Genomic DNA, 27,275 nt, shown 5'->3' with positions numbered 1-27,275 from the left:
CTAAGCGTAGCTGCACAACCCATAAACACACGAGCTTCCATTCCCGCACTTATTGTTACAACGGCCACAATTCTTCTCGTCGGCAGATGGGTTCACACACTCTCCTTGGCAGCACATCTTGGAGTAGTCGCACTTCTTCCCGCACATTCCGCAGTTAAGTGAATCTGTCATCACATTCACGCATTGCTTCTTGCAGCAGTCCGGGCCAGGACTCCCCTTGGTCTTACAAACCCTAGGGTACCTGTCGCACGTCATTTTATCAGCAGGGGGTCGACTTTGGGCAAGGAAACGATTAGTCCTCTGGAGAAACGATGATTCTTTGTTTTGTACGGTGTAAGGATTAGAAACATTTTCTTCTTCGGATGTGAGTGCGGTGGTAGTAATGGCTGTGGCCATTATCACTGCTAGAAAGATGAAACAAACTTTTAGTGAGGACACCATTATATATGGTAATGTATTTGTTGAGAGGGAGAGGGCGAGGGAGAGGGAGAGGGGAGAGGGGAGAGGAAGAGAGATTTGAGAATTGTTATTGATGCCTATGATCAAGGGACTATGGAAGGTTATTTATAGAGGAATTAAGTTGCTTAATGGTGGTCCTTGTCAAGGGCGGCTTGCAATTCAAGTAAGCAGAAGTTAGGCTCCAAATTAATATCCCAACTGAGTATGGAAATAGGGGAAGGAGCTAGAGAGGAGAGAAAAAAAGAACCACAAATTACAATGAAAGCATGACTTATGGCCCATTTATATTAGTTCTCCTTTTTATGTACTACGTATTAAGGAACGTACTATTGTCTGTGTGTCAATAAGTAGGGTCGGCAATCTCACCCGAATCGAGCCGAATTTTTTTTAAGGGAAAATGACAACTCAGAACGTGTTTTGATAATTAATATCCGTCTATGACATTTTTAATATTAACAAATATTCTCAGCATATCCTTGGCGGGTATTCATTATCAAAACACGTCATTGACTGTCATTTTCCCTTTTTTGAAAGGCATCTTTAATCTCTGAAAATGATACAAAAATTAATAGGAACAAGGAATGATATCAAACCCCTAACCCGAGACCCAAATGATCTACAACGCTAAAAGTAATCATATGCCCATCCGAGACTTAAACCCCAAATTTGACAAGAAACCATACACAAAAAACCCATTGCGACGAAGCCCACACCCGTTGAAAGTTGGAACCGAACCGATAGTTATCCGGTAGATCACTAGCCTGTTGGACAACAGCCCACTACCACAGGACGACCGGTTCTCACCCCGATCGTCCACTGCTTTGGCCAGTGGCCTTTAGGGTTTTGTACTGTACAAACCCCATGAAGCGTGGATAGTTCAAGGCTCCTGGAATTGTTTTAACATTTAAAAAAAAAAACGGTTTTCCTAATTATTTTTTTGTTTGCTGTTGTGTTGCTAAATTTAGATTTGCAAATGTTTACGTTATAACATTTTGACCAATAAAACATGAGACGTGCACCCGTGCTCGGGCTAATTGGGGTGAGGGTGGTCCAATATTTGCTTTAAAGGAGAATCGAACTTGAATTTTTTAGAGGAACGAACAATTAAATTAGTCACAGAGTACCTTATAGATGTCGGTAAAATGTGACACACAACTTGAGGCGATATTGAAAATTTGTTGTGTCAAAATGGGCATGCTGGACCATTTTTTTTTTCCCGACAATTAAGGGTGTTCAGGTCAGCTTACGTATACCTCAACTATTTCTTGCCGTGGTTTGGACAAAAGCAAAATCATTAATGCAGGGACTAGGAGATTCACAAAAGATTTTTCTCTTGCACCCTAATCCCAAGCAATGGTCAATTTTTGAACTCGGAATATCTGAATTTACGATTCTCCCTTTTATCACTTTGGCTACCCCTTGTGGTTAATTCGCTGGACTCTTCTCTGCTTGACAAGATCAAAAGCCTTGGAAGTCAATCTTGAAAGGGCAACGGGTTTTCCAACTTGGAATAATCGGTTACAAAAGCACTGTGATGCAGTGATCTGTGGCCATATGACAACCTTTTTCTTAGGTCAATACGCACGTGGTTGGCACCGTAAATGGTTAGGTTTGTTTGCCTAATTTCCAGTACATGCACATTCGATGCCTGAAAAACCAAGTACTCTGTCTGATTGTTTTCACAATATTCACCCCTACAACCATCTACTTGTGACTTTGACAATTCAAAACAAAATTTCAATCCGATTAATAAAAAAACTTAAGGGTGTAATCGGTTCAATTTAGTCGGGATTTTTACTAATTTTATCACTAAACCAAATCATTCGGTTTTGAGATTTCTAAACTGAAACTGGCCCAAACAACTTCGATTTTGATCCGGTTTGGTGTTTTCGGCTCGCGCGTTCAATAACGAACATGACCAGATAAAATAACTCAATTGAGAAACGATTCAGCCCACATACTTAACTAAACCAAAATAAAAATTAAAAGAGGCCCAACAAAATTAGAAAACATAAAATTACATGAAAAAACTCATGAGACTAATATCTAGATATCCCGAGAACATATTAAACCTAATTTGAAGAATATAAAACAGGCTTATGGAAAGTGGGTGGAGTATAAGTTTACTGGGTTGTGAATTACTAGGGTTATCAATTAGTCTTAATATTTTGGTTTGATTTCGGGTTTTCTAATTTACTTATACCAAAACCAAAACCAAGCTAGACCAATAGCTTGGAAAAACAAAACCAAACCAATTTTTTCGATTGGTTGAATTTTGTCGATTTGTATTTCACCCCTACAAAAATGAATCTTGAAACATTTCAGTCACTTTCAAGCTATCAGTGACTCCAATTTAATTTCCCAAATTTCAAATAGTAGCTCCGTTGCTAATAGAAAATGATAACATGCTGCTCAAAACAGAACCGGCTTTGAGCTAAAGCAAGTGTTGCGGTTGCTTTGGGCCTCCAAAAAATTATGAATTGTAAGGGCCCCTCCTACTTTGTTATCCCTTATTATAGTCCAACAAAAGAGGCCATATTTTTAATTTTCGTTTTAAGCTCCCAAAAGTCTGAGCCGGCTTTGGCTCAAAAACAAAACCAATGGTTAACAGCTACCCCACATAGGGGGACTAGACCCAAAACCCCATCAATGAAAGATAGGAAGAAACCCTAGGTCCGATGACGTCTTATTAAGGAGGGGAGAGGACTTTTCATCTATAGTTGTTTCTCTTTGCCCAAAGACGGCCGATGTATGTGGGTTTCGCATGCGCCCAGTTCTCTGGTTCTGCTAAACGGGGACTAATGGCTGCGGGATAGGTAGTCCAATTCATGTCTGAATTCCCCGATCCGTTTAGAGCATGCACCCCACTCGATGCATCAATCATGTCAAATAGCTCTAGACATAAATGTGTCTGAATATGTATTCGAACACATGGATCCCGCATATTTTTCCTAATTCACCGCTTGATTGATGCACCTTTTTCCACCACGTATTAGTCATTTGACAAACTAAAGTTTAAGAATTAAGTAAGCAAATCACTCTTAAGTATCAACAGTTGCTAAATTGTGGCAGAAGAAATGAACCATTCCCTCTTCCGAATGTTTGGCCCTTCTTTAAGTAGTATTATTACTTGGATTCACAGGATTCTACCTACCATAAAGCATTCTATACAGAACCACTTATACGACATACACGTGTTAAGTAAATAAAATCACACATGACTTGAGAGTAAAATGAGTAATCATTTAATATAATATTGAGACATCTTTATTTATTATCAATTGGTTTTGAATTGGATACAAAGTTTTCATATGATATCATCGTGGGGTCCATTCCATCCCATATTTGAAAATTTCACGATCCACACCACACAATGACAGATCAGCAAAATTGTTGCACGAGGAAAGACCCAAAAATGGGCTGAACGTGATAGATTTCAATCGTTGCTGCACATGAGAGAGATGTTAAAGAAATATAGCCACACATTACTTGAGAATGGTATGAGTGATCACTTAATATAATATTGGGATCTTTCCACTCATTATCAATTGGCTTTGAATTTAACATAAAATTTCTACAACAAGTACAAACACAAGTAGTGACCCAACCGCATTTTCTTATGAGATTCATCTAGCTACATCTTTCTTGTTTAGGGTCGTCCCCGAGGCAATTCAGCCCCCAAAATATTGTCAAAAACTATGGCTTTGATGAATCAAAGTTATTCGCATCACAAAAGAAATGGAATGGCAATTTCTTTGTTTTTTTTATTGATAGGCAACACAAATTTTATAATTTCTTTATTTTTTTAGTGGAATGATAATTCTTTTACTAAGGTTAATAGTTATTCCATTTAGAATGGTCATTCCATCATTTTTTTTATGGTAAACCAAACATAGGAATAAGTATGACATAGAATGACCATTCTATTTTAACGTTGATTCCATTGAACAAAACATAGTGCACTTTGCTATTTCTGAATCCAAAGGAGAGGACGTGTAACGAAATAAATTTTTCCCATACTTAAAAATTTGAGAAATATTATCGGAAAACCACACGTATTCAAATAGCTCAAGCTTCATGCTATCCTCTCTCTAAAAACATTAATTGAAAAACAAAAAAATTATTACCTTTTTCTGCATCTTGTTTTTCAAATTAACGGTTTGAGTGTGTGGCATATGTTGCATGTAAGAAACTAATCTGTCACGACTCACATATCATGAATGTGACTATCTATATATATATCTATATAATATCTATATAATATGGGAGAGCGGTACATATTTTTCACCGTTGGATTGGTACATAAATTTCAACCGTTGGATGAGAAATCCTTGAAAATTAGTCACTAATTTAAATGCCTTTCTTTTATTAGTCACTAATTTCAATCAGTTTAAATATCATAATCTCCCAGTTTATTTAAATAGCTACACATTTATATATTGATAGATTCCCATTAATATCCTAATCAATCAGAAGGAATGATCCGGTCAAACTATAAAGTAGTAATCTTACTTAAGGAAATCAATTACAGATTTATTAAAGGAATTATTGATTCATTAGTTCTCACGAGATAATTATTGATAGATTCCCCTTAAAGAGAAAACAGATCCTTAATTAGATTATCCTTCTTCAAAGTTTATAACCACAATAAGATCATTTTTCATCAAAGAGCTTAAGAATTACGGGTTCTGCAGAAAACAGTTTGTCCCAATTAGTGCTTGAATCATCAGAGAGCTTAAGAATTACGGGTTTTGCTCTTACTCTGTGGACCAACGCTTGGAGGGTATTGGACGCTGTAGGCATTGGAAACTCCCTAAGGGAACATTATCCTCAGATTCCTAGGTCTCTCTCTCTCTCTCTCTCTCTCTCTCTCTCTCTCTCTCTCTCTCTCTCTCTCTCTCTCTCTCTCTCTCTCTCTCTCTCTCCCCTTCCTACGTGCCATTCATACTTTCTTTTAATAAAACAAAATTATATCCTTGAAAATTCTTCAAAAAAAAAAATTGTATTCGAGTACCCTTCGGCTAGAAAGTTTCTGAAATTGAAATTTAGTAAGGTTTCTGTCCAATTGAAATATTGAAATGTTTGAATGAGGTTTCATACTTTCTTTTATTGAAACAAAATTATATCCTTGAAAATCCTTCAAAAAAAAAAGAAGTATTCGAGTACCCTTCGGCTAGAAAGTTTTTGAAATTGAAATTTAGTAAGGTTTCTGTCCAATTGAAATATTGAAATATTGAAATATTTGAATGAGATTTTTGGGTATTATCTCCGTAACCATGTATGGATCCTTCGGTTGTGATTTTTTTGTGGTTTGGTCCTTACCCTTGCATTAGAAAAACTTAAAGGCAATGACTAAGAAAAGGAAGACAACACATATTGGCAATGGAGAAGAAGATTCACAGGTATCACTCTTTGGCATATCTACTGTCTTTCTTTTGAAAAATTCATTTGTAGTCAACTAACTCAACTAGAGTTTGATAGGGATTTAATTTTGTTAGGAGTTTGGTAGTGATTTAATTCATAAGGTTTTCTTCTTTGTACATACTTTAGGCACAAATTGGAAAAGAGCTATCAAAAGGAACACTTGCGCAACGTGCACGACGAGAGTGAGAATGAAATTTAAAGCAAAGTATTGCTCGACAATCGCACATTACGTGATATCCGTGACAATCCTAAACCATTTGGGGGTATCACCGTAGTGCTTGGTGGGGATTTTCGTCAAATTTTGTCAGTTGTACCCAAAGGAGTTCGTGAGGAAATTGTTAATGCATCACTTAGGCGTTCTGATCTGTGGGATGATGTGTCTTGACATTAAATTTGAACATGCGATTGAATACAACAGATCCTGCAAATGCTGTTTTTGCAGATTTTTTTATGGAGGTAATATTGCATAATAATTTTAATTACTATTGAATCAGTTATTTTTTTAATGAATCAGTTATTCTTAGCATTTTTGTTTGATTATTGGTTTATACTTCAATATTTTTTTAGGTTGGAACAAACCCTTGAGAAGTGGTGCAACTTCCATCGACAATAGGTAGATGTCAAAATCTAAATGAATTCTTGTCGAGAGTTTATCACTAATTGGATGTGACAAATACATCAACCCCAACATTTTTAACTGAACGCATGATTCTCTCTGCTCGGAATGATGACGTGAATGCAATAAATGGAACTGCACTAAATATTTTCCCAGAAAATAAATACACTTATCTAGCTGCAGATAAAATGTCTGAGGATGACGAAATGGATAGAAGCATCAGTAACAAATATCCCAACGAGTATCTTAACTCATTAGATCCTACTGGGCTACCGCCTTTTAAGCTAGAGTTGAAAGTGGGTTGTCCTATAATATTGTTAAGAAATATTGCCCTAAAGGATGGACTTTGTAATGGCACAAGGATGATGGTTGTCAAATGCGGCTCCTGTATTATTGAAGTTAAGATTTTAACAGGCGAAAAATTTGGCAAATTGGCCTTCATACCAAGAGTATCTTTATCACCATCATTTTCAGATTTTCCTTTTCATATGACCAGCCGTCAATTTCCAGTTCGCTTGGCATATGCTATGACTATTAACAAATCACAAGGACAATCAGTGAAATTCGTTGGGGTTGATTTGCGCACACCTATGTTTAGTCATGGGCAACTATATGTGGCATTATCAAGGTGCACGTCTTTTGACCGTATAACTGTCCTTCTTCCAGAAGAGGAAACAAATTCCACTACCAATATTGTTTACCCTGAAATTCTGCTGTAGTTTGCTTTATCATACCAGGTATAACAAGTTGCAGAGTATTATACTTGAGTTGACATATCCTCTCTTAAACAAATGACTTGGCATACTAACTAGGCTTCTGTTGACATATCATTTTTTTTCTAGGTTTGGGATCGAGAAGCCTTGAAGCACAAAAGGATCAATAGTCTTCAAGATTTTTAGTCTTCACATGTTTTAATGTTTTCATTTTAGAAGTCTCATCGAGGCAGAGATTTTCGTTAATGTGTATCATTTTTTAGTTTCATCGGTGTTTTGGATAGTATTTTTTGATTTGATCAAGTTTTAATTAAGCATTCAAGTTTGTTATATGCGTTTTAGTTGGTTCAATATTTAATTGCGTGCGCTGAATGTTCAATCCGTGCCTTCAGGCACGGGCATGCGCTAGTTTTACAATAAAAACACACTGACGGAAGTTATCTAAAATATTGTACCAAATTGAATAGATATTGATTTTGACGCTCCACTCTTAGGTGCTCCTCTTTTAAGGTGAAATTACGCTAGTAATTTCATTTACAAAGTGGAGCGCATGCGTATGTTGATTTTGACACTCCACTTTTATACACAGGCGCTCCTCTTTTAAGGTGAAATTATGCTAGTAGCTTCATGTACAAAGCGGAACGCATGCGTACAAAAATGGTGCACGAAAATCAATTTCTAATTGAAATTGTCACAATAAAGTATAAAGATGTTGATGCTATGTTCAGAAAGTTAATTATCCCAATTAACGTAGTTTTTTTTTTTTTTTTTTTTTGTGTGTGTATTTTATTGGCAAGTTTGAATGCCTTTTTCTAGCATGCTAACAATTTGGTAAAACAATGTTTTCACTGGAGAGTGGAGAACCTCTACGGTGCCGTCCACGCAATCTGGAGATACGGTATTCTCAGTTGATTTTCACAATTAAAATTCACAATATTAACCACAAGAAGACAAAACAAAATTCACAAATTGAATAAGAAAAACTAATACTCCACCATAAAATAGTAGTATAATATCCACCACAAAAGACATCAAATCCACCATAAAAAAAAGAAAAAAAAAGACATAACATTACATGCATATGGTTAGGCACACCATAAGGTTCACATATGATGTGCTACTCACATGTAACATAATTAACATCACATTGCATGAGGTTACACAATGAGTGCCAATTTTTATTCTCGCATATATATTAGTAATTCAAATGTAATTTCACAAAGTCATGCTTTCAAATATACATATATGGCTGTGCCAACTATATATAGCAAGACAACGGTAAGTACAAAAATCATATAAAAACTTTCAAATACAAATATTACAACATTCTCCATCACCGTATCAACGACTGATCATGCATACCCGCACATCCCATTCGAGCAGGGATCGCCTTTAGTGCACTTGTTTTGACACCCACCGCAGTGCTTCTCATTGGTCAGCAAATTCACAATCTTCCCATTACAACAGTTCAAATTGAGCCCGCACTTATTCCCACACACCCCGCAATTCAAAATGTTCGTCTTCAGATTAACGCATATCCCGCTGCAACAATGATCAGTGTTTAAGCACGTGTACCCACACGCCCCGCAGTTGGATCGATTCTTTTGGATGTTAACACATTTGCCTTTGCAACACTGCTTCCCGGACGCGCACTGCTTCCCACACTTTCCGCAGTTCAAGTTGTCCGTGTTCAAGTTCACGCACGTCTTCGTCTTCTTGCAGCAGCTTGGTGTCGCCACAGTACAAACTCCCGGGTGCTTGTCACAAGTGTAACCAGCCGAGGGCACCGAAGGTGGAGGTGGCGACCAACCGCTTGCGGCCGACAATGCAACAAACGAGCTAGTTATTGTTAGTAAGAGCAATGAAAATATTTTTAGGGACTCCATTTGGCGAATGAATAGTAATTAGCTAGGGAGCAGTGGGAGTGGTTTGATAGGAGCTAGAACTGGGATTTATATGGGGTTTTGGGGGAGGGAGTTGACATTCCGGAAATTGAATTCACAAGTCTTCCTTTAACCCTGCGGGCTTAATTCAAATGACTACTTACAAAGTACTCCTACTTATTACTAAATTATTTCCAAGAAGAACCGGTTGAGATTTGGAATAAGGGAAAAAGTACCAAGGCACTAGGTGCATGGTTTCGGGACATCAAAATTCCAGGAAACTTGCAATGACTGATGCGGTAATTACATGGGCTCCAATCACGTTTCGCCACGTCATGACTTAGAGGACCCATTTGTATTTGGTCATTTCTGGAAGTTGCTCTGCTAATAATCTATGTTTTCTGGATCTTTTTACTCAAAGTTAGATGATGGAGCAGATGACATCATCAACAGTGGGAAACAATAAAGAAAAGCTAGTGTCTTTATGAGAAAAATTACGGCTCAAGGTTTGTCTTCCTAGTTAATTTGATAAGTAAAACAACAGAGGAATTGAAAGTGTCTTCCTTGCTTGACAAACCTTGAGCCGTAATTTTAGCGTGCATGATTAATTACAAGGCTTCGCTCATTTCTTTCCACAAGGAAGTAGAGAAACTAACTGCATTTTCAAGTATGATGTTATGAGGGATTTTGTTTTTTGTTTGATAAATTTAAGTGTTTGCTATTGTTATAAGGAAATTGATATTCGCGCTCCCTTTTTTGATGACGCTCCACTTTTAATATGAACTTCACATTGAAAGTGGAGCGTCTGCATCAAAAAAGAGAGCGCGAATATCAATTTCCTTGTTATAAATAATTAAAGTCAGAACAAAACTCCAGATAAGTTAGCCACGCAAAACTAGTTCACATTGAAAGTGGAGCATCTGTATCAAAAAAGGGAGCGCGAATATCAATTTCTTTGTTATAAATAATTAAAGTCAGAACAAAACTCCGGATAAGTTAGCCACGCAAAACTTTACGCATGTAAGCTAGCTACTTTCCCAGAAACCTATAGGAGCCTAATTATATGACAAATATTAAGCTACTACCAATGTTTTACATGCATAGTTTCTTATGTTACCAATATTTTACCATATATACGTTAAGTGTGGGACGGGGTATTACGATATATGCCCACTTTTATGGTCTAGCGCTATCGCAAGGGGTCCAGCACCAAATCACCTTGTGATTTTCCTGGCAGTGACCTTATGCTTTTAGATTTTCAGCCCACACGATTATGTACGAGCTAGGCTTGATGTAATTAAAAAAAGCCTTGGTGGGTATCTGAGCCAGCCCTAAGTTAAAGTTTATGTTGCGGCCGCTTTAGGCTTTTAATTTTTTTTTGAATTTCAACTACCGCCCATCCTACTTTTTTTACAACATTATAATAGCCCAACAAAAATGTCTCATTTTTAAATTTCGCTTTAGGCCTCTGAAAAGTCGAGGTCGACTCTGGTGGGCATTACAGAAAAGAAGGACTTCTTTGTAAAATATGAGGTGAAATGGGCCCTACTCTGATACCATGTGGAAATAGAATCCCACACGTGACATTCCACCCCACATTTTAAAAATTCGCAATCCACACCCCACGAAGATAGACTAGCAAAAAGGTTGCGCGATGATTGGACCATATAATGGTCACACGTGATAAATCTCAAACGCGGCTACATGTGATGGGGGATGTTAAGAAAATAGAATTTCACATTATTTGAGAATGGAAGGGATGATCACTTAATAACATTTGGGACATCTCCATTCATTGCCAATTGGTTTTGAGATGGATGTAAAATTTCTATATGGTATCAAAGCAAGCAATATATCCTGTATTCGAATCTCATCGCCTATTGTTTGTACCATAAAATTAAATGATCGTAGTGTGACTCCTCTCTCATCTCAGCGCATGTTGGAAGATGAAAAAATGCCCGCACAAAACATCAAAAAGCTCAGCGCTTCTATCCTTAGTTTTTCAGTAGTTTTATTTCTAGTTTTTACATTCCAGTAATGTACTTCAATTAGCTTTTTAATACAAGTCTCGCCCTTCCATTCCCTTCTACTTTTTTTTTTTGATAAGTTCCATTCCCTTCTACTTGTTCGTAGTTTATCATCGAAGCAAACAATTTATCCATTCCTTCTCAAAATTTCCGCCATCAGAACTGACCCGAATGTGTTGCGCAAGTGCCGGCCAAGGGCTTGGATATGATTACGGGATTTGGTCTAATATTTCCACTTCTATATCTTTTTTATTTTGTCTTCTACCATTATGGAAGGTGTACAAAACCATGTCTAGAAAATCAGAAGGGAGGAGGGAGATCACTAGAGAGAAACGTAGCAAAAATAGCCCTTAGTTAATTCTCATTTCTTTCTTTTAATTCTACTTGATTTCCTTATTAATTTGTTGAATACTCAAATTTAAGAAGAAGAAATTTTATTTTTCGATGCCTTCAAGTAGGTTTGTTTTATTTATTGTCTTTCGCTTAAATATTATTAAGTTAGGCTAAATTAATTGCTAGAGCTTGGATGAAATTGCATGCTTAAACAACAATTTTCTCCAAATTAAGAAAAGCATGTTTTCATCGTGTAATTTAATTTCTCCAAAGAAAAAGCATGTTAATTTTCAATTCATTAAAGGTTTTTTTGTTCATGTGCCTACTTTTCATGGAAACATTAATGTCAGATTTTTATCGCATTTTGTCAGATTCATGATTTGTGAAAAACATATATAAACTGTGTTTTGAAGGATACAGTCATGAATTTTTTATTTTAAACATTTGTTTGGCAAAAGAATAACTAATTTTCCAAAGCTACCAAAAAAGAGTTGTTAATAAGAGTCAGTCGAGGTCACCATCTTCATCTTCTTCCTCAAAGCTTTGTTCCACCGCCATTTTAATTTCCACTCCAAACTCTGTATAAAGGTAGATATACAACCCCCATTCCTTCATCCCTAAGTATGTTGTAGTATAATATATGAAAATTGGAGCTCGAATTGAACCCAAATGATGAAACTGTAACAAAACTATCAAAACCAAAGTCAACCTCGCGGCTGCAATATCAAACACTGCGGCCTTGCGGATGCAAACTTTGACCTCCCGGTCAAAAACTACAACTTTGATTTTTTGTTGACCTGCGGCCTCAAACTCGAGTTCGCGGTTGCATGAAGGATCAGTAGAGGGGCGAATGAGCATGGGCGACCACCCTACTCATGTTTTATAGTTTTAAATATAACCTTATACTAGTAGTTTTTGTTTTTTCCTCAAAATCTTTAAGATTGTGTAGGGTTTGCCCTCCAAACATCGTATTGAATAATTCAACACACGTCGTCCAACCAAGATTTTTTAGAAAAAATAATGTTATTTTTAGCAACACTTATATATTTTTGTAGTATTATTTTTCTTTTTAAAATGAATTGGAATGCACAAGATCATATGCATTTATATGATTTTATTTATGAATTATTGAATAGGCTCATCAAAAATAAATACAACAATCCTTTTTAAAAGTATTTTAACGATTTGTATTCGCAAATTAATATTGCCTTCAATAGGTTATAAAACTTGTCAAAATATTCGCCCATCAAATCTTGATCCCTGCGTCTTCCCCCGATCATAGAGACTGAAAATGCATAACATAATTAATCATTAGTCTTCTTCAACAATAACTATTAACTATGGCTGGGAAGTTGTGATCACTATATCCCTCGTGAAAAAGTAGTCAGATTTAGAGAATTGAGATGACAGCAGGTGGTTGTATGAGCGGTGAAGATCCCAAATCTGTCGAGAATGTCTCGGATCATAAAGAAGAACTAAAAACAGTGATAATCTCACGATTAACATCTTGAACCACGATGATTAAGGCAGCGAGTTACGGTTATAGACAATGAATTTGCGAGGCAAACAGTGGCATAAGTACTGATATCTTTGGCTGTTTCTTTGTTCGGGTTTTGTGTGCGGATATCTTTTTGGGTTGGTGTATTTGGTTTGGTTTTTGCTTGTTTGGGTTTGAGGCTCACGAGATTCTTGGCTGTTTTCAGGTCGGTTTTTTTTTATTTTTTCCATTGGAGTCTTGCCTTTTTTTAGATTTTGGGTGGCTTTTTGCTCGTTTGCCCTTAATCCTTTTAATCTTTATAATCCTTCATAAAGATTAATCAATTCTTTTGCTTAGCAAAAAACAATGGCAGAAGTACTAAATGGTCCACCATATTACAGCGGCCTCTCTCTTTCATCTTCTCTGTCCAAAGTACACAAATGAAGGAGAGAACATAAAAAGGAGCCAGCAGCATATACATTATATACACATTATAATATATGTGACGTTGTTTTCTGTATTTGATTTCCATCTATACAGAATATTTATGATACATTGCGGGTATTACTGTATATATGTTCATATCTAGTACTACATCAACTCTGTATAACATTTCCAAACGTAGTAACATTCGCCATGAATCTCGTCCGTATAAAGGACTGATCATGCATAATCGCACATCCCAAGCACGCACACGTCGTTTCCTCTGCACTTGTTGTGGCACCCACCGCAGTGCTTCTTATTGGTCAGCAAATTCACAATCTTCCCATTGCAACAGGTCTCATTGAGCCCGCAGTTATTCCCACACGACCCGCAGTTCAAAATATCAGTCTTCAAACTGACGCATTTCCCGTTGCAGCAATGCTCATTGTTCAAGCACTTGTACCCACACATCCCGCAGTTGGATCGATTCTTTTGGATGTTAAAACAATGCCCTTTGCAACACTGCTTCCCGAGCTTGCATTGATGTCCACACTCTCCGCAGTTCAAGTTGTCCGTGTTCAAGTTCACGCACATCGATCTTCTTGCAGCAGTTCTGTTTAACGCTCCCCGCCACTGTACAAACTCCCGGGTACTTGTCACAAGTGTAACCTGCCGACCCACCGTTCGCAGCCGATGATGCCACACAAGAGCTAGTTATTGTTAGTAAGACTATCGACAATAGTTTTAGGGACTCCATTGGGTGTGTGAATAATTTGGGAAGTGGTGGCCGGGGAATGGTTTCGTACGAGATGGAGCTTTATAGGGGTGGGGTTTGGGGAGGGGAGTTGAAATTAGGGAAATTGAAGTCACAAGGTATGCTTTAACGGGGCCGGGGAGCTTAATTCAGTTGATTTGGAACAAGTAAAAGTAAAGTCACTAGGTGCATGGTTTCGGCCACCAAAGGAAAACTGGAAAGAGGGAGTTGGGTTCCAATCACATATTGCCATGTCATGACTACGGAGGGGTATTTGTATTTGGTCATTTTTCAAGGTTGCGCTACAACTAATCTCTGTTTTCTGGATTTATACTCAAAGTGCATGAGAATAATGGAGTAGATGACATCGTGACGAAAAGAGGGAAAAGCTCGCGACATGGAATAAAATCTAATTGGCTTCCACTCGTAGGTGTTGTTTGATAAAACTGAAATCTAAACCTGAAAATTCACAAACTAAGTACTAAAAATTGAATGTTGAATTTTTTAAGCTGAAAAGCTGTTTGATAAACATATCAATAACTGAATTAAAATAGATAAATGAATTTAGGTTAAGTTATTAGTGATTGTTCTCTTTTAGTTTTATTAATGGATGTCATGTATTATAGTCATGATGGTGGTGGTTGGGTGGCGGTCAGTAGTATGGCGGAGATGGGTTGTGGCAAAGGTGGTGTGGTGGTGGTTGTAACGGAGGTATTGTGGTGGAAGGATGGCAAGGGTAGTGGTGGTGGAGTGTTACGGCCTAGAATTTTTATTTATCTTATTAGTTATTTTGGCCATTATTAATTGGAAGTGTTATGGTTGGGTCCCAATTAATTATTTTTTTTGTGTGCACCTTAGGTTCAATTGTCGTAATTATTATTACATGGGTATAAGCTTAATTAACCATAGTAATTTAGTTTTTACCCCAGTTAGAATATTAGATATTTTGTTAAATTAGATTGCTATAATTGTGGGTGTTTGTTATTAGTGGGAACTACCAAAGGCTATAGTTATAAGCTGAGTACGTAGGGTTTCTATTAAGTTGGACGTATCTTTCTGAGGAAAGAAAAGGTGCGCAGGTTCGAGGGTTCTTCGAGTTCGAGTATTGTTTCAACTGGTGGTCTTGGTTTCTCTAAAATAGGTACCTTGCTCTTTAATTGGTTCAGTTGCTTTCTAATCTACGGATATGTTTTAGTCTGCACCGAGTTCTCCTCCTCGTAAAATTATTAGGTGTGTGGGTTTGTGGCAAGGCGAGAGGGAAGGGACGGGTGCTACGTCGGTTTGTGCGTGGAGGATTGACAAAGATTGTCAGATGTCCTTTTGATATATTAGCAACTAATTCCCTTTCTCTTGTATTATTCAAACTGTGTTTTGTGTTTCGTAGTGGGCTGTTGTAGTGGATATTGGAGGATTAGGTAATCGTTAAAGACTAAAGAAAGTGCAAAAACTAGAGTTTAGAACAGAAAGTTTGACGTGGTGCGAGTGGGAAAATGAAAGAATTGCTTTTACTTGGGTTGGAATTTGGGAATGGAGAAACAGGTGGCTACATTGGAGACATGTTGGAATTGGAAGTTAGAGTTTGGGTTTTGTACGGTTCTCGTGGATTGAGTGAGTTAGTTCTAGGATTAGTTAATTTTAATTTTACATTAGTCTTAATACAGTAAGTTATAATAGTACTACATGATTCTTTGTTCAGGTTAGGCTCGTTTTGCGTGGTTCGAGTTTCATACTTTTTGGCTCAGGTGAGTGGTTAAGTATGTTATGTATTTTCGAACTTCCCCGTGTCCCTTAAATTATTGTTTAGAAGATTTTATGATTGGAATTGAAAACCCATAACTGTTTATTTGGTTACTTGAATCGGCATGCGGGAAAACATTTGGTGAAATCTTTTACTGTCTGAATAAATCTTTTGGTGAGAACTTTGTGGATATTGTTGGGAACACATTTTGGAAAGTCCAGGAAAATTAATCCTCTGTGTGCGGGTGACTCTGGCCATTAGAGAAGAGACCGGGTTAGGCTGGTGACTCTAATGCTCAACGGCTTTCTTTTGCCGGGTCGTTCTTTGGGAAAAGTTCCACGGGCTGCCTACTCGTGGTGACTCAAAGATACGATATTGGATCCAATTATGAGACATTTATTCACTGGCATTTGGTTCTATCGATATTGGTTGTGGTTCCCCATTGTTGTTGGAGATTGATTTGTGATCACCATTGAGATTTATTGGTACATGATTTATGGCCAAATTTGTTCGTTTGATGCACACCTTTGTATGCCAAAATATGTTAACGTGATAATCTATTTTTTAGCCAAGTTTTAGAACTGTATTATTATACATGCTTTTACTACTCACTGAGCTCGTCAGCGGACGGATTTATTCCAACTTCATTTTCAGGCAAGTTGGGCAGATATGCAAGGACTCTGGCGGCATCTCGGGGATTTCATTTGTTGACCTCCTTAGGGTGTCTGATCTTTTTATTTATTTTTGTTTTAATAATCGCTTCCGCATTCGAAACATTTGTCAAAAAAATGGATTCTTTTTATTATTGTTGTTTCATGGATACTGATTGGTTCATGGGATGTTTATTCCCCATGCTTTTGACTGGATCCAGTTGGTTTAAGTTATTGGTTGGGAATGTTCTAAATAAAAAAAAAATGATTGTCTGTTTGGAGGCTTGAGAGTTTTTATAAAATTTCTTTTTAGGCTGCATGTTCTACGAGTTTTAGTCTTGTGGTTCATGGCCGGTCACTTCTCTTTTTGGGGCGTGACATGGAGAGACGCTTTCCTCTTGCTCTCTAACCGAAAAAGCATTGAAGCTGCTACCCAAACCCCCTTGGCTTCTCAACTAGGATCTGCTAAGCTACGATACCACTGCAGATTTGACCCCACCCACATTAGGAAAAGATGATCTCGTATCCGTCTCCGCGGAGATCTCCAGATCAAATACATGACGATGGTGGAGAGTGGTTGAGGTGACAACAATAGTGAGCGGTGGTGTAGTCATGATGAAGAAGCGTGGAGGTGAATGAGGCGATGGAACATGATGGAGAGATAGTGTTGGTTGGAACGATGGTGATGGTGCTGGAGAGATGGAAGTTGTATTGGAAGTGATTATAAAGATTGTGGAGTGGTGGTGGTGGTGACGGAGATGGCATGGCGGTGGTGTTGGCGGCAATGATAGTGATAGTGACAGTGGTGGCGATAGGTTGGTAATGGTGGTGGTTGTAACGCCCCAATTTTTCAAAAAAAATTTGGAGGCATTTAATAATAAAATTTTATTGAAATAACTCCAGAACGACTCTAGTCTTGATACAGATTCTATGCATACTTGATCGCCCCTGCTAATCCTTTTGTGTCCGACTACTCCTCCATTGAATCCTGCACCCTCTGACAAATTGATTGTCGAAGCAACTGATTTACTAAGATACAGACGTATCCGTGAGTAATAAATCACCCAGTAGAATAATCCAACCCAACTACCCCTCTTACTTTACAGCCAGCAAACAGACAATATAATATCGATGCGAAAGAGGAAAGCAGAGATTTCACACATAAACTGATTTATTACTATCCATTAGCCTGATGTATGATCTAAGATCTCACCCGCGAGATCCTTCCTCCCCAACCGCTAGTCATGTCCTGACCCATGAGATCACTTCTTTTTGTTGTCGCAAATACACCGAAGTTATATACCGAGTGTTCATCCCAATAACTACAAACAAAGGGAAAGTTTATCATGTCATGACATAACTATGGTTCGCCTATCTTAATCATCACTTCACAATCATCACTGGACTCCTGTCAGTTTCAAATCATCACTGGATTACCCGCTAGTTTATCAATTCACATTTCACAATCCGCCTGCAAACAATCTCTAACATTGTAAACCTTTTCAATTTATCCATTACCTAGCACCGTCTAGGTGAATTCTATTCGCATACCACTCCATGTCTCTAGGGTCCAATCTAACATATAAATCAAGAATCAGAGCAATATATAAATAATCAAAATGATAATTGAAATAATTAATAAGCATACAAATCACGTAACTTTTTATGAATGAACTGTTGTCTTTAATCTTGTATGGCCAATAAGTTAAATTGATACAAGAAATCTTATCTAAACAAATTTATTTAAAAAAATAAGTCTAGACTTGTATTAGTTTATTTTATTTATTTACTACCAAAGTTGTTATTTTAATTTAAACAATCTAATATTATTTTAACTTAAACAATCTAATGAACTTTTAATACTAATATTGCATTAATACTATTACTAGATGAGAGCAAAATAGTTATGAACACATTTATCATTTCTAAGTACAGTTATGGAACACATAAATTATATTATCAAAAGAAACACATGTGATTTGGTGTCAATTTGTATACTTGATAAATCCAGGTGTTTAACTGTAATCGAATAACAACTTATGGATTTTGTTTAGGGCTGAAACAATACATTAAATATCTCCAGGAGGTTAACAGTAATTTCTATGTAAATTTTTCAAAACACACGCCCAAGAACAGTGGCAATCGGAAAAAAAAAAACAAGAAGAAACGGGTTTTCGGTTTGTTGGCTGCCGGTTTCGTTACAAATAACAATTAGGACATTTATATACTTACGGAGAGGTAGGAGAGGGATTATAATGTCTCGAATTCGATCGAAAAATACGACGAACGGTTTCGGTGAATGCGAACCGGAAATTCACCTCACTTTTTTTTTTCTTTCTCGACCTCCATGGGTGGAGCTCGAACTCCCACTATTTTTTTTCCAGTTGTGGTGGTTTTGTGTGTTGTGAATTTTGGAGAGGGAGAGAGGTATTTATAGAGATGGAGTGGAATGGGGTGCAAGGAATGAGAGAGGATAAGAGTGACAACTGAATGGTTGGAAAAAATAAAAAGGTTAGCCAAAAAAAAAAAAAGAAATTGGGGGGGGGGGGTTGTGTGTGTGTACAAAAACAAAAAATTGTTTTGGAAAAAAGTTATGGTGCATGTGGCACACAATACACACATGGAATTTATATTATAATAAAATCTTTATAACTAATTTACTAAAAATAATCAATCCGTTTGGATGGGTGGAAAGATTTTATTTCTCTGATCATTTTATCCTAAAGGGTCAGAATTAGTTTTTGGCTTTAGGGCTATCGTTGGATAGCCCTAAGAGATATTTGGTTCAACGACTTTTTTAGGGCTAATCAACGAGAGTTTTAGAGTCAAAATTTAATTATGACTATTAAGAATTAAATGATCAGAAAAATAAAATCTTCCCACCCATTCAAACAGATTGAAATTTGGAACAATTAATTTTTTAACCTACAGTTATATATTAAAAAATATGGTTAAAAAATTATGTGCTATAATTTTCAATCCGCTTGAACCGGTATAAAAATCCTATTTCTCTAATCATTTTAACCTAAATGGTCATAATTAATTTTTGGTTTTAGGGCTTTCATTAGTTAGCCCTAAGAAATATTTGGTTCTACGACTTTCTTAGGGCTAAATCAACAAGCGCCCTATAGTCAAAATTTAATTATGATTATTTAGGATAAAATGAACAAAAAATTAAAAAAAAATTCGATTTAAATAGATTGAAATTTGAAACACTGAATTTTGCGTGCGAGAAACAAATTTCCTCCGAAACTCACAGAGCAGCAATTTTCCAATAATAGGGTGTTGTGGCATGTGGGTAATTCTTGAAACCTTTAGGGATTAAGTTTTGGCTTGGAGAAGTAACCCAAGTTAAGCACAGCACGTAATCCATTGGGTTTGTACTGTCGATGACGTGGCAGGAAGTTACTCCCTCCGTCCCACTTTGTTCCGTCTGTTTCCTTTTTGGAACATTCCAAAAAATTGTCTATATCTCACAATCTATAATGTTTTTTATGATTTCGAAAACTTTGTTTAATAAAATAAATTGAGATCTATCAAACAAGATTCATATTTAATATATAAAATATTATAAATTGTGAGATATAGACAATTTTTAAGGACGTTCAAAAAAGAAAATAGACGGAACAAAGTGGGACGGAGGGAGTATAAGTTTGGAGGAAAAGGCCACATTTCCTCCTCTAGCGGAGGGAATTTATTCTCAAATTAGAAATGAGAGACACAAGTACTAACAAATTTAATCAGAATTAAGTAAATACCAGCCTATTTTGTAAGCTGCACTTAAAATATTAAGTACAATGAAATATGATTATTTAGCCAACTTAAATTCTTACTTAATACATTCAATTTTAAGTGTTGAATCGCTGTATCAAACAAAAAATCCGAATACTATTTTGAAAAAAATGAAGAAAAGTGATCTTCCTAGTCTGACAAGTAAAGCATAATTATATTATAATAAGCCCCTCATAACGCTTCACAAACTCTAGGCCGCAGTGGCAGTCAAAAAGATCAATAGACTGACTCTGTCTAGGGGTTTTATCAGTCCCGTTTGCTCCAATTTGGAGTGATTTTTGGGACCGAACCAACTAATTGGGTTTGGAGATCTTTAAACTAGAACTGGTCAAAACTAGATTGGCCCAGTTTATATATATAATTTTCATGATACACATGTACTTTAAATTCACAAGCCTAATCGAGCCGAATACTATTAGGTTCATGTTTGACTTATTTATGTAACGAGCCTCTAATTGAGGCTCAGATTCGGTTCATTTAGTAGACGAATCAAAATTGAACGAGCCTTTATCGATTCGAGTATCGAATATTTCACGAAGAGCTCAGTTCATTTACAGTCCTATGTAATAAAGTCGCGTGAGTCAAAGTTAAACGGCCAACAACCCTTACATAGCGAGACCGAGTTAAAGCGAAATCGCCACAAATCCCTTTATCGAATAAAGGCGAGTTAAAGTGATATTGTCAAAAGTCATGATGAAGTAAGCCCGAGTCAAAGTGAAATCACCCTTGCAAGTAAGGGCGAGTTAAAGTGAAATCACCAAAAACCTTATCAAATCAGGCCGAGTTAAAGTTAAATTACCAAAAACCTTTACAGGCGTTTTTTTATACATCGTGCTGCTCCCGACTTTTTGCATGGCTTTGTGTAATGATAAGAGAGGAATATTAGTTTCCCGTTTTGTAAAGAATTATCACTCTTGTACTCTTTTTGATATTATATAAACTATGTTGTTGGCTTCAAAAAGTGAAATCGCCAGTAAATATAATAATAATCTTTTAAAAGTATTCTAACAATTTTGTAATTTCACAAAGTCATGTTTTCAAATATACATGGATAGCTGCGCCAACAATATAGCAAGACAACAGTAAGTACAAAAATTATATAAAAACTTTCAAATACAAATTAAACATTCTCCATCACCGTATCAACCACTGATCATGCATAATCGCACATCCCATTCGAGCAGACGTTGCCTTTTTCGCACTTGTTTTGGCACCCACCGCAGTGCTTCTTATTGGTCAGCAAATTCACAATTTCTCCATCACAACAGTTCAAATTGAGCCCGCACTTATTCCCACACACACCGCAATTCAAAATGTTCGTCTTCAGATTAACGCATATCCCGCTGCAACAATGATCAGTGTTTAAGCAAGTGTACCCACACGCCCCGCAGTTGGATCGATTCTTTTGGATGTTAACACATTTCCCTTTGCAACACTGCTTCCCGGACGCACACTGCTTCCCACACATTCCACAGTTCAAGTTGTCCGTGTTCAAGTTCACGCACGTCTTCTTGCAGCAGTTTGGATTAACGCTCCCCACCACCGTACAAATTGCCGGGTACTTGTCACAAGTGTAACCAGCCAACGCCACAGGAGGTGGAGGTGGCGACCAACCAGTTGCGGCCGACAATGCAACAAAAGAGCTAGTTATTGTTAGTAAGAGCACTGAAAATATTTTTAGGGACTCCATTTGGTGAATGAATTAATTAGCTAGGGAGCAGTGGGGGTGGTTTGATAGGAGTTAGAACTGGGTTTTATATGGGCTTTTGCGGGAGGGAGTTGACATTCCGGAAATTGAATACACACGTCTTCCTGTAACCTGGGGGGTTCACTCAAATCATTCTTGGAATAAGGAAAAAGTAAAGGCACTAGGTGCATGGTTTTCGGACATCAAAATCCCAGGAAACCTGCAATGACTGATGCGGTAATGTTTGGGCTCCAATCACATTTTGCCACTTCATGACTATTGAGGGGCCATCTGTATTTGTTCATTTCTCAAAGTTGCTCTACTACTAAAATACGTTTTCTGGACCTTTATACTCAAAGGTGCTCAAGATTCGGAATAAAAGTTTGATGGCCTCGTATTAATAACGTCTAAACAAATGAAGAAAAGAGATTAGGAAACGATGATAGGCGCGTGATATCGTAGATATAAGCGCTTAAGTAGGGCATATTAGCGCGTTAGAGACACGGTTTATTCAATTTTCTATTTGATGCCGTGTTTTGTCTTGTTTTTGTGTCTTTGTTAGTTTCGCAGAAAATAAGGCGGTTCTTGCGCCAAGTTTGGATTGCGAGGCCGTGTCGGACATCGCCATGGGAAGTCGTGACGGAGGCGTGAGGCGTCGGGTGACGTGATGGACGCGTCGGGTGCCAAAAAGTGCATGCAAGCACAAAATTCTCACTAAAGTAGGCAGTAGGGCTACAACTCAGAAGTGTAGCCCTACAGAGTGCATTAGCTGGGGAACAGAGAAACCCGTAGCCCTACAGCTATTCCTTGTAGGGCTACTGAAGGTTTTACGGAAAAAATTGTATTTCAATTATTTTTAATTCTAGACTTTGGGGATTAATATAAATACCTCCCCAGACTTTGTTTTTAGGGTTCGTACTTTTGATTAGCAACTTTCTTTTCACGTTCTTTCTTTCCAGAGCTCTTTAATTTTGAAGTTTTCAAGTTTTGTTCAAGAACACATTTTCCGGTAACTTATTTTATGTTTCATTCTTAATTAAAGTTTCTCGTGGATCTTAACTTCGTTTTAATATCTTGTTTTAATTAGATTTCAAACATGATGCAAGTTAAGGTTTTTTTTTTTTTTTTTTTTTAATAATGAGTGAGTAGTTTTTCTGAGGTTTAATCGCTGGGTAAAGGTGCGTTGCGACCCAATTAGGATTCGTCTCGCAATTTTCTGCAAATTAATTCAATTAAATAAATTTAGTTGGTGAAAACTACGTCTGTTGGACGATCCGAGGCATTGCCGGGCTCATGTGAGCTGGAACGGAGGACCAAAACCTGTTCGCCGCTGTGTACGGGACCGGCAACCTTAGGATTCGCATTCTTCGGGATTTCCAATTCTCCCTAAATTTATTCATTTTTTTTAGAACTATGAAAAGCGAGCGGATTCTAATTGGGTAGTAAGCGCTGGATTCCCTACGACCGCGCCTCTCTTTTTATTCTTTCAAGCAATCTATCAGTAGCATTTGTTAATCAATCAACCAAAAGATAAGGGGTGGCTACCTAAGAGCTATTTTAATACTATAACCCGAGGTTCCACAACACACACTTCACCGTCTCTGTGGATTCGACTCCGGTCTTATCGGATATTGTGCTACATCGGTCTCAGCCCTACGCTTGGGGCAACCCATTAATTTAGGACTAGGATTCGGTCAAGCATTACGGGACCGACAACTTTAGGATTCGCATCCTTCGAAATTTCCAATTCTCCCTAAATTTAACCGTTTATAGAACTTTGAAAAGCGAGCGGATTCTGATTGGGTAGCAAGCGCCGAATTCTCTATGACCGTGCCTCTCTTTTTAATCTTTCGAGCAATTTATCTGTTAGTGTTAGTTTGTTAATCAACCAATCGACAAGGGGTGGCTACCTAAGAGCTAATTTTAATTCTACAACCCGAGGTTCCACAGCACACACTTCACCGTCTCTGTGGATTCGACTCCGGTCTTACCGGGTATTGTGCTACATCGGTCTCAGCCCTACGCTTGGGGCAACCCATTATTTTAGGACTAGAATTCCGCCAAGCAAACGATAATGACAGAAAACTATTTTTGCTTATGTCAAAACTGTAGCATTAGCAACACCGTAGAGATTTTCCTAGTTTGATAAGTTAGGCATGAATTCTAACCAGACCCGAATAGGGCGTTCGAGCCATGCGTACTTTTGTCTTAGTTGTTTTTGATAACTTAGGTTGGTTTTGGCCTCTCAAGTGAGTGAGATTGAGAGAGTACGTAGCTAGCAGTAGGAGTAGGGAGGAAGGAAGGAAGGCAGGGGGGTGGTTGGGTGGCCTCGACAACCTCCAACTTCGTAGTAACTATTTCTTTTGTCTATTTTTAAGTGTTCAGATTCGTAACTCTAATTTATTAAAAATACATTATCATTACAATTTTCACATCAACTTTTATCTATACTTTTCATAGCTACACTCTATGGAAACATTATTATTACATTTTTATCCATTAACTTTTCAAAAATGAATCTACTTTTAAAGGCAAAATAAAAAAAATACCTATTTTTTTCCACTAACTTTACACAAAATGGTCACAGGCCAAAATAAAATATTGAACTCTAAAAAATAGATGGAGGGAATACTACAATCCCCCTAAGATATTTGGGAACTTTTCATATAAGTAAATGAAATTGCCTCCTAAGTTTTTACCTTTAATTCTCTCTCCTATGAGTATTTCCTCCAAAAATACGGCACCACTCCAATTATTCACATGTTTTATAATTGTTTCAATTGCAGTTATAAGATAATTATCACAGTATTTTCTGTATAAAAGTTATTTTCCTTTGTAAGTTGATCTCTATTTCTTTACAATATTATTAATCTTGGCCATCTCGGAGTTCGATTCCTGGCTTCGTCCCCTAAGCAGGATAGTATAGTGCACTCTCCGACGCTCTCTCAATGCTTTTATTCTCTTTATACTGGTTTCATTTTTTTATCCTTGTGTTGAATGAAGTTTTGGCCTAATTTTGTTGTTGACATCTATTTAATAAAACTTTTGTCTAATTACATAAACTGACTTAGCGAAAGAAATCAAAAAAGTAATATAAAAAAAACTACACTTGAAAAAGTCAATGAAAGATAAAAAATAAAATAAAAAATTCAACAATTATGCCTGTTTTGGATTATTTTTGTCATCCATGAATTTTTTCAAGCTTTTTGTCATAATTTTTTACATTTAAGATTATCTATCTAATGCAAATAAATAATTGACCCGAGTCGTTTCTCCTATTCGATAGATCCTAAGGTAATTGACCTATTTTGTTCTACTACACTAATTTAATTTGTCTCCCCGAATTCTAATTTTTGGTGTCATCCGTGGTTAATGATGAAAAATTCTTTAGTGATATTTCTGTGGATAAATGTGTCGCGCACCATGTGACAGTACCCCAAGACAACGGGATAATTACTCAGTTAAAAATACACTATGGCTCCATCTTCAAAAAAAAAAAAAATACACTATGGCTCCAATTACAAAGCAAAACATGCAACAGTACATTTATTATGTATAATTTTTTTATTGTAACATCCCCCAACTTTGGATTAAACATTGATCATGCATAATTGCACATCCCAAACTCGCAAACGTCGTCTTTTTTGCACTTCTTATCGCACCCACCACAGTGCTTCTTATTAGTATTCAAATTCACACACTTGCTTTTACAACAGCTCTCATTTTGCTCGCACTTATGCCCGCATGTCCCGCAGTTCAACGGGTCCGTCCTCTTATTAAGGCATTTTCCGTTACAACACATCTCCTTGTCCTTGCACTCATTGTCGCACATCCCGCAGTTTTCCTTATCCGTCATGACATTAATGCAATGCCCTTCACAACAGATCTCGCCGTACCCGCACTTATGCCCGCACTTCCCACAGTTCAACGGGTCCGTCTTCTTATTAACGCATTTCCCGTTACAACACATCTCCTTGTCCTTGCACTTATTGTCACACATCCCACAGTTTTTCTTATCCGTCATGACATTAATGCAATGCCCTTCACAACAGATCTCGCCGTACCCGCACTTATGCCCGCACTTCCCACAGTTCAACGGGTCCGTCCTCTTATTAACGCATTTCCCATTACAACACCTCTCCTTGTCCTTGCACTTGTTGCCGCACATCCCGCAATTTTTTCGATTCGTCATGACACTAATGCAATCCCCATCGCAACAGAGCTCACCGTACCCGCACTTATGCCCGCACGCTCCGCAGTTGAGCAGGTCCGTCTTGACGTCCACACATGCCTTCTCGCAACAGTGATTCTTAACGCTTCCCTTCACCTGACAAATTTCTGGATAGTTGTCACAAGTGTAAGTGACCGGTGGATTTTTCGGGTCCAATGCTGCATCAAAAGAACTAGCAAAAGTTAGTAAGATTACTAAAAATAGTTTTGGGGACTCCATTGGGGTATGACCTTATTAGGGAGTGGAGGAACTGGTGGGGGTGGTGTGATAGGAAAATGGGATTTTATAGGGCGCATGCATTTGGGAATTAAGGGCAGTTGACATTTTTTTTTTGAAAGAGGGGAGTTGACATTTGGGGAAATTGAATTCACAAGTCTTGCTTTATTTAGCTATTGGGCTGAATTCGAATTTCACTACTTTTTGCTGAATCCTTCTCCAAGAAGAATAGGTTGATTTGGAATAAGGAAAAGTAAAGGCACCATGTAAATGATTTTGTACTCCAACACAAAATTCAAGGAATTCAACTTGCAAAGAGGGCTCAGACGGCAATTGGGTTGCATCACAATTTGCCACGTTATGACTATGGACAGACAACGTCAGCAGATTATTTTTTACTTAGGAGAGCATTTCTGCTAAGTTAGAGCATCCGTATAAGACTCTTTATATTTTAGATCAATTTTCATCTTAAAAAGTCACATTATTATTTTAGCTATTCAGTTTTAAAATGTCTACTGCATCAGATCTCTGTATTAAAACCATCCCATTAAAAATATTGTTTCTTTATTCTAAAAAAAGAAGACAGCAAAAAAAAGTGAAAACCATTTTCTTTTTTTGGTTAAACAGAAAGGAAAGTGGGGCAAAACCATTTTCACCAACCAAACCAACAAACAATGATCCCCTCCCCTCCCCCCCCCCCCCCCCCCAAAACGCAGCCCTGGTTCTTCTCATTGAAGGCAGGTTCTTATCATCGAAGAAATCAGACCCATCGAGCCCAGAAGGATCAAATAGCCCTTGATCGTTGACCCCCAGTACCAGATCTGAGAAGAAGGTCAAACCGATCCGTCATAA

At 37.4% G+C, this 27,275-nt stretch overlaps 6 protein-coding genes across 6 annotated transcripts; 1 reads left to right on the top strand and 5 right to left on the bottom strand.

The window, feature by feature from the left end:
- LOC131313994 (stigma-specific STIG1-like protein 1) lies at window positions 1-396 on the bottom strand. The gene has a single exon (XM_058342489.1). The coding sequence runs from the start codon at window positions 394-396 to the stop codon at window positions 1-3; it is 396 nt and encodes a 131-aa protein (XP_058198472.1).
- A 6,192-nt stretch (window positions 397-6,588) lies between these two features.
- On the top strand, window positions 6,589-7,218 carry LOC131313993 (uncharacterized). The gene has a single exon (XM_058342488.1). The coding sequence runs from the start codon at window positions 6,589-6,591 to the stop codon at window positions 7,216-7,218; it is 630 nt and encodes a 209-aa protein (XP_058198471.1).
- Window positions 7,219-8,379: 1,161 nt separating this feature from the next.
- LOC131315258 (protein STIG1-like) lies at window positions 8,380-9,156 on the bottom strand. Its single transcript, XM_058344401.1, has one exon. It carries the CDS (start codon window positions 9,096-9,098, stop codon window positions 8,565-8,567), a length of 534 nt encoding a protein of 177 aa, XP_058200384.1. The 5' UTR covers window positions 9,099-9,156; the 3' UTR covers window positions 8,380-8,564.
- Window positions 9,157-13,431: 4,275 nt separating this feature from the next.
- Window positions 13,432-14,138, bottom strand: LOC131315257 (stigma-specific STIG1-like protein 2). Its single transcript, XM_058344400.1, has one exon. It carries the CDS (start codon window positions 13,947-13,949, stop codon window positions 13,596-13,598), a length of 354 nt encoding a protein of 117 aa, XP_058200383.1. The 5' UTR covers window positions 13,950-14,138; the 3' UTR covers window positions 13,432-13,595.
- A 7,151-nt stretch (window positions 14,139-21,289) lies between these two features.
- On the bottom strand, window positions 21,290-22,011 carry LOC131315256 (protein STIG1-like). The gene has a single exon (XM_058344399.1). It carries the CDS (start codon window positions 21,977-21,979, stop codon window positions 21,443-21,445), a length of 537 nt encoding a protein of 178 aa, XP_058200382.1. The 5' UTR covers window positions 21,980-22,011; the 3' UTR covers window positions 21,290-21,442.
- Window positions 22,012-25,466: 3,455 nt separating this feature from the next.
- Window positions 25,467-26,458, bottom strand: LOC131315254 (uncharacterized). Its single transcript, XM_058344398.1, has one exon. It carries the CDS (start codon window positions 26,424-26,426, stop codon window positions 25,578-25,580), a length of 849 nt encoding a protein of 282 aa, XP_058200381.1. The 5' UTR covers window positions 26,427-26,458; the 3' UTR covers window positions 25,467-25,577.
- Between the last annotated feature and the right edge of the window lie 817 nt (window positions 26,459-27,275).

This window comes from Rhododendron vialii, chromosome 13a, assembly GCF_030253575.1.
Source record: "Rhododendron vialii isolate Sample 1 chromosome 13a, ASM3025357v1".
Lineage (NCBI taxonomy): Eukaryota > Viridiplantae > Streptophyta > Magnoliopsida > Ericales > Ericaceae > Rhododendron > Rhododendron vialii.
The sequence above is the reverse complement of the archived record's forward strand: the minus strand, read 5'-3'. Positions and strand labels throughout refer to the sequence as shown.

What these genes read in the sequence shown, in the direction of transcription:
- LOC131313994 (XM_058342489.1), bottom strand. Translation starts at nt 396, where the DNA reads ATGGCCACAGCCATTACTACCACCGCACTCACATCCGAAGAAGAAAAT.
- LOC131313993 (XM_058342488.1), top strand. Translation starts at nt 6,589, where the DNA reads ATGATTCTCTCTGCTCGGAATGATGACGTGAATGCAATAAATGGAACT.
- LOC131315258 (XM_058344401.1), bottom strand. Translation starts at nt 9,098, where the DNA reads ATGGAGTCCCTAAAAATATTTTCATTGCTCTTACTAACAATAACTAGC.
- LOC131315257 (XM_058344400.1), bottom strand. Translation starts at nt 13,949, where the DNA reads ATGTGCGTGAACTTGAACACGGACAACTTGAACTGCGGAGAGTGTGGA.
- LOC131315256 (XM_058344399.1), bottom strand. Translation starts at nt 21,979, where the DNA reads ATGGAGTCCCTAAAAATATTTTCAGTGCTCTTACTAACAATAACTAGC.
- LOC131315254 (XM_058344398.1), bottom strand. Translation starts at nt 26,426, where the DNA reads ATGGAGTCCCCAAAACTATTTTTAGTAATCTTACTAACTTTTGCTAGT.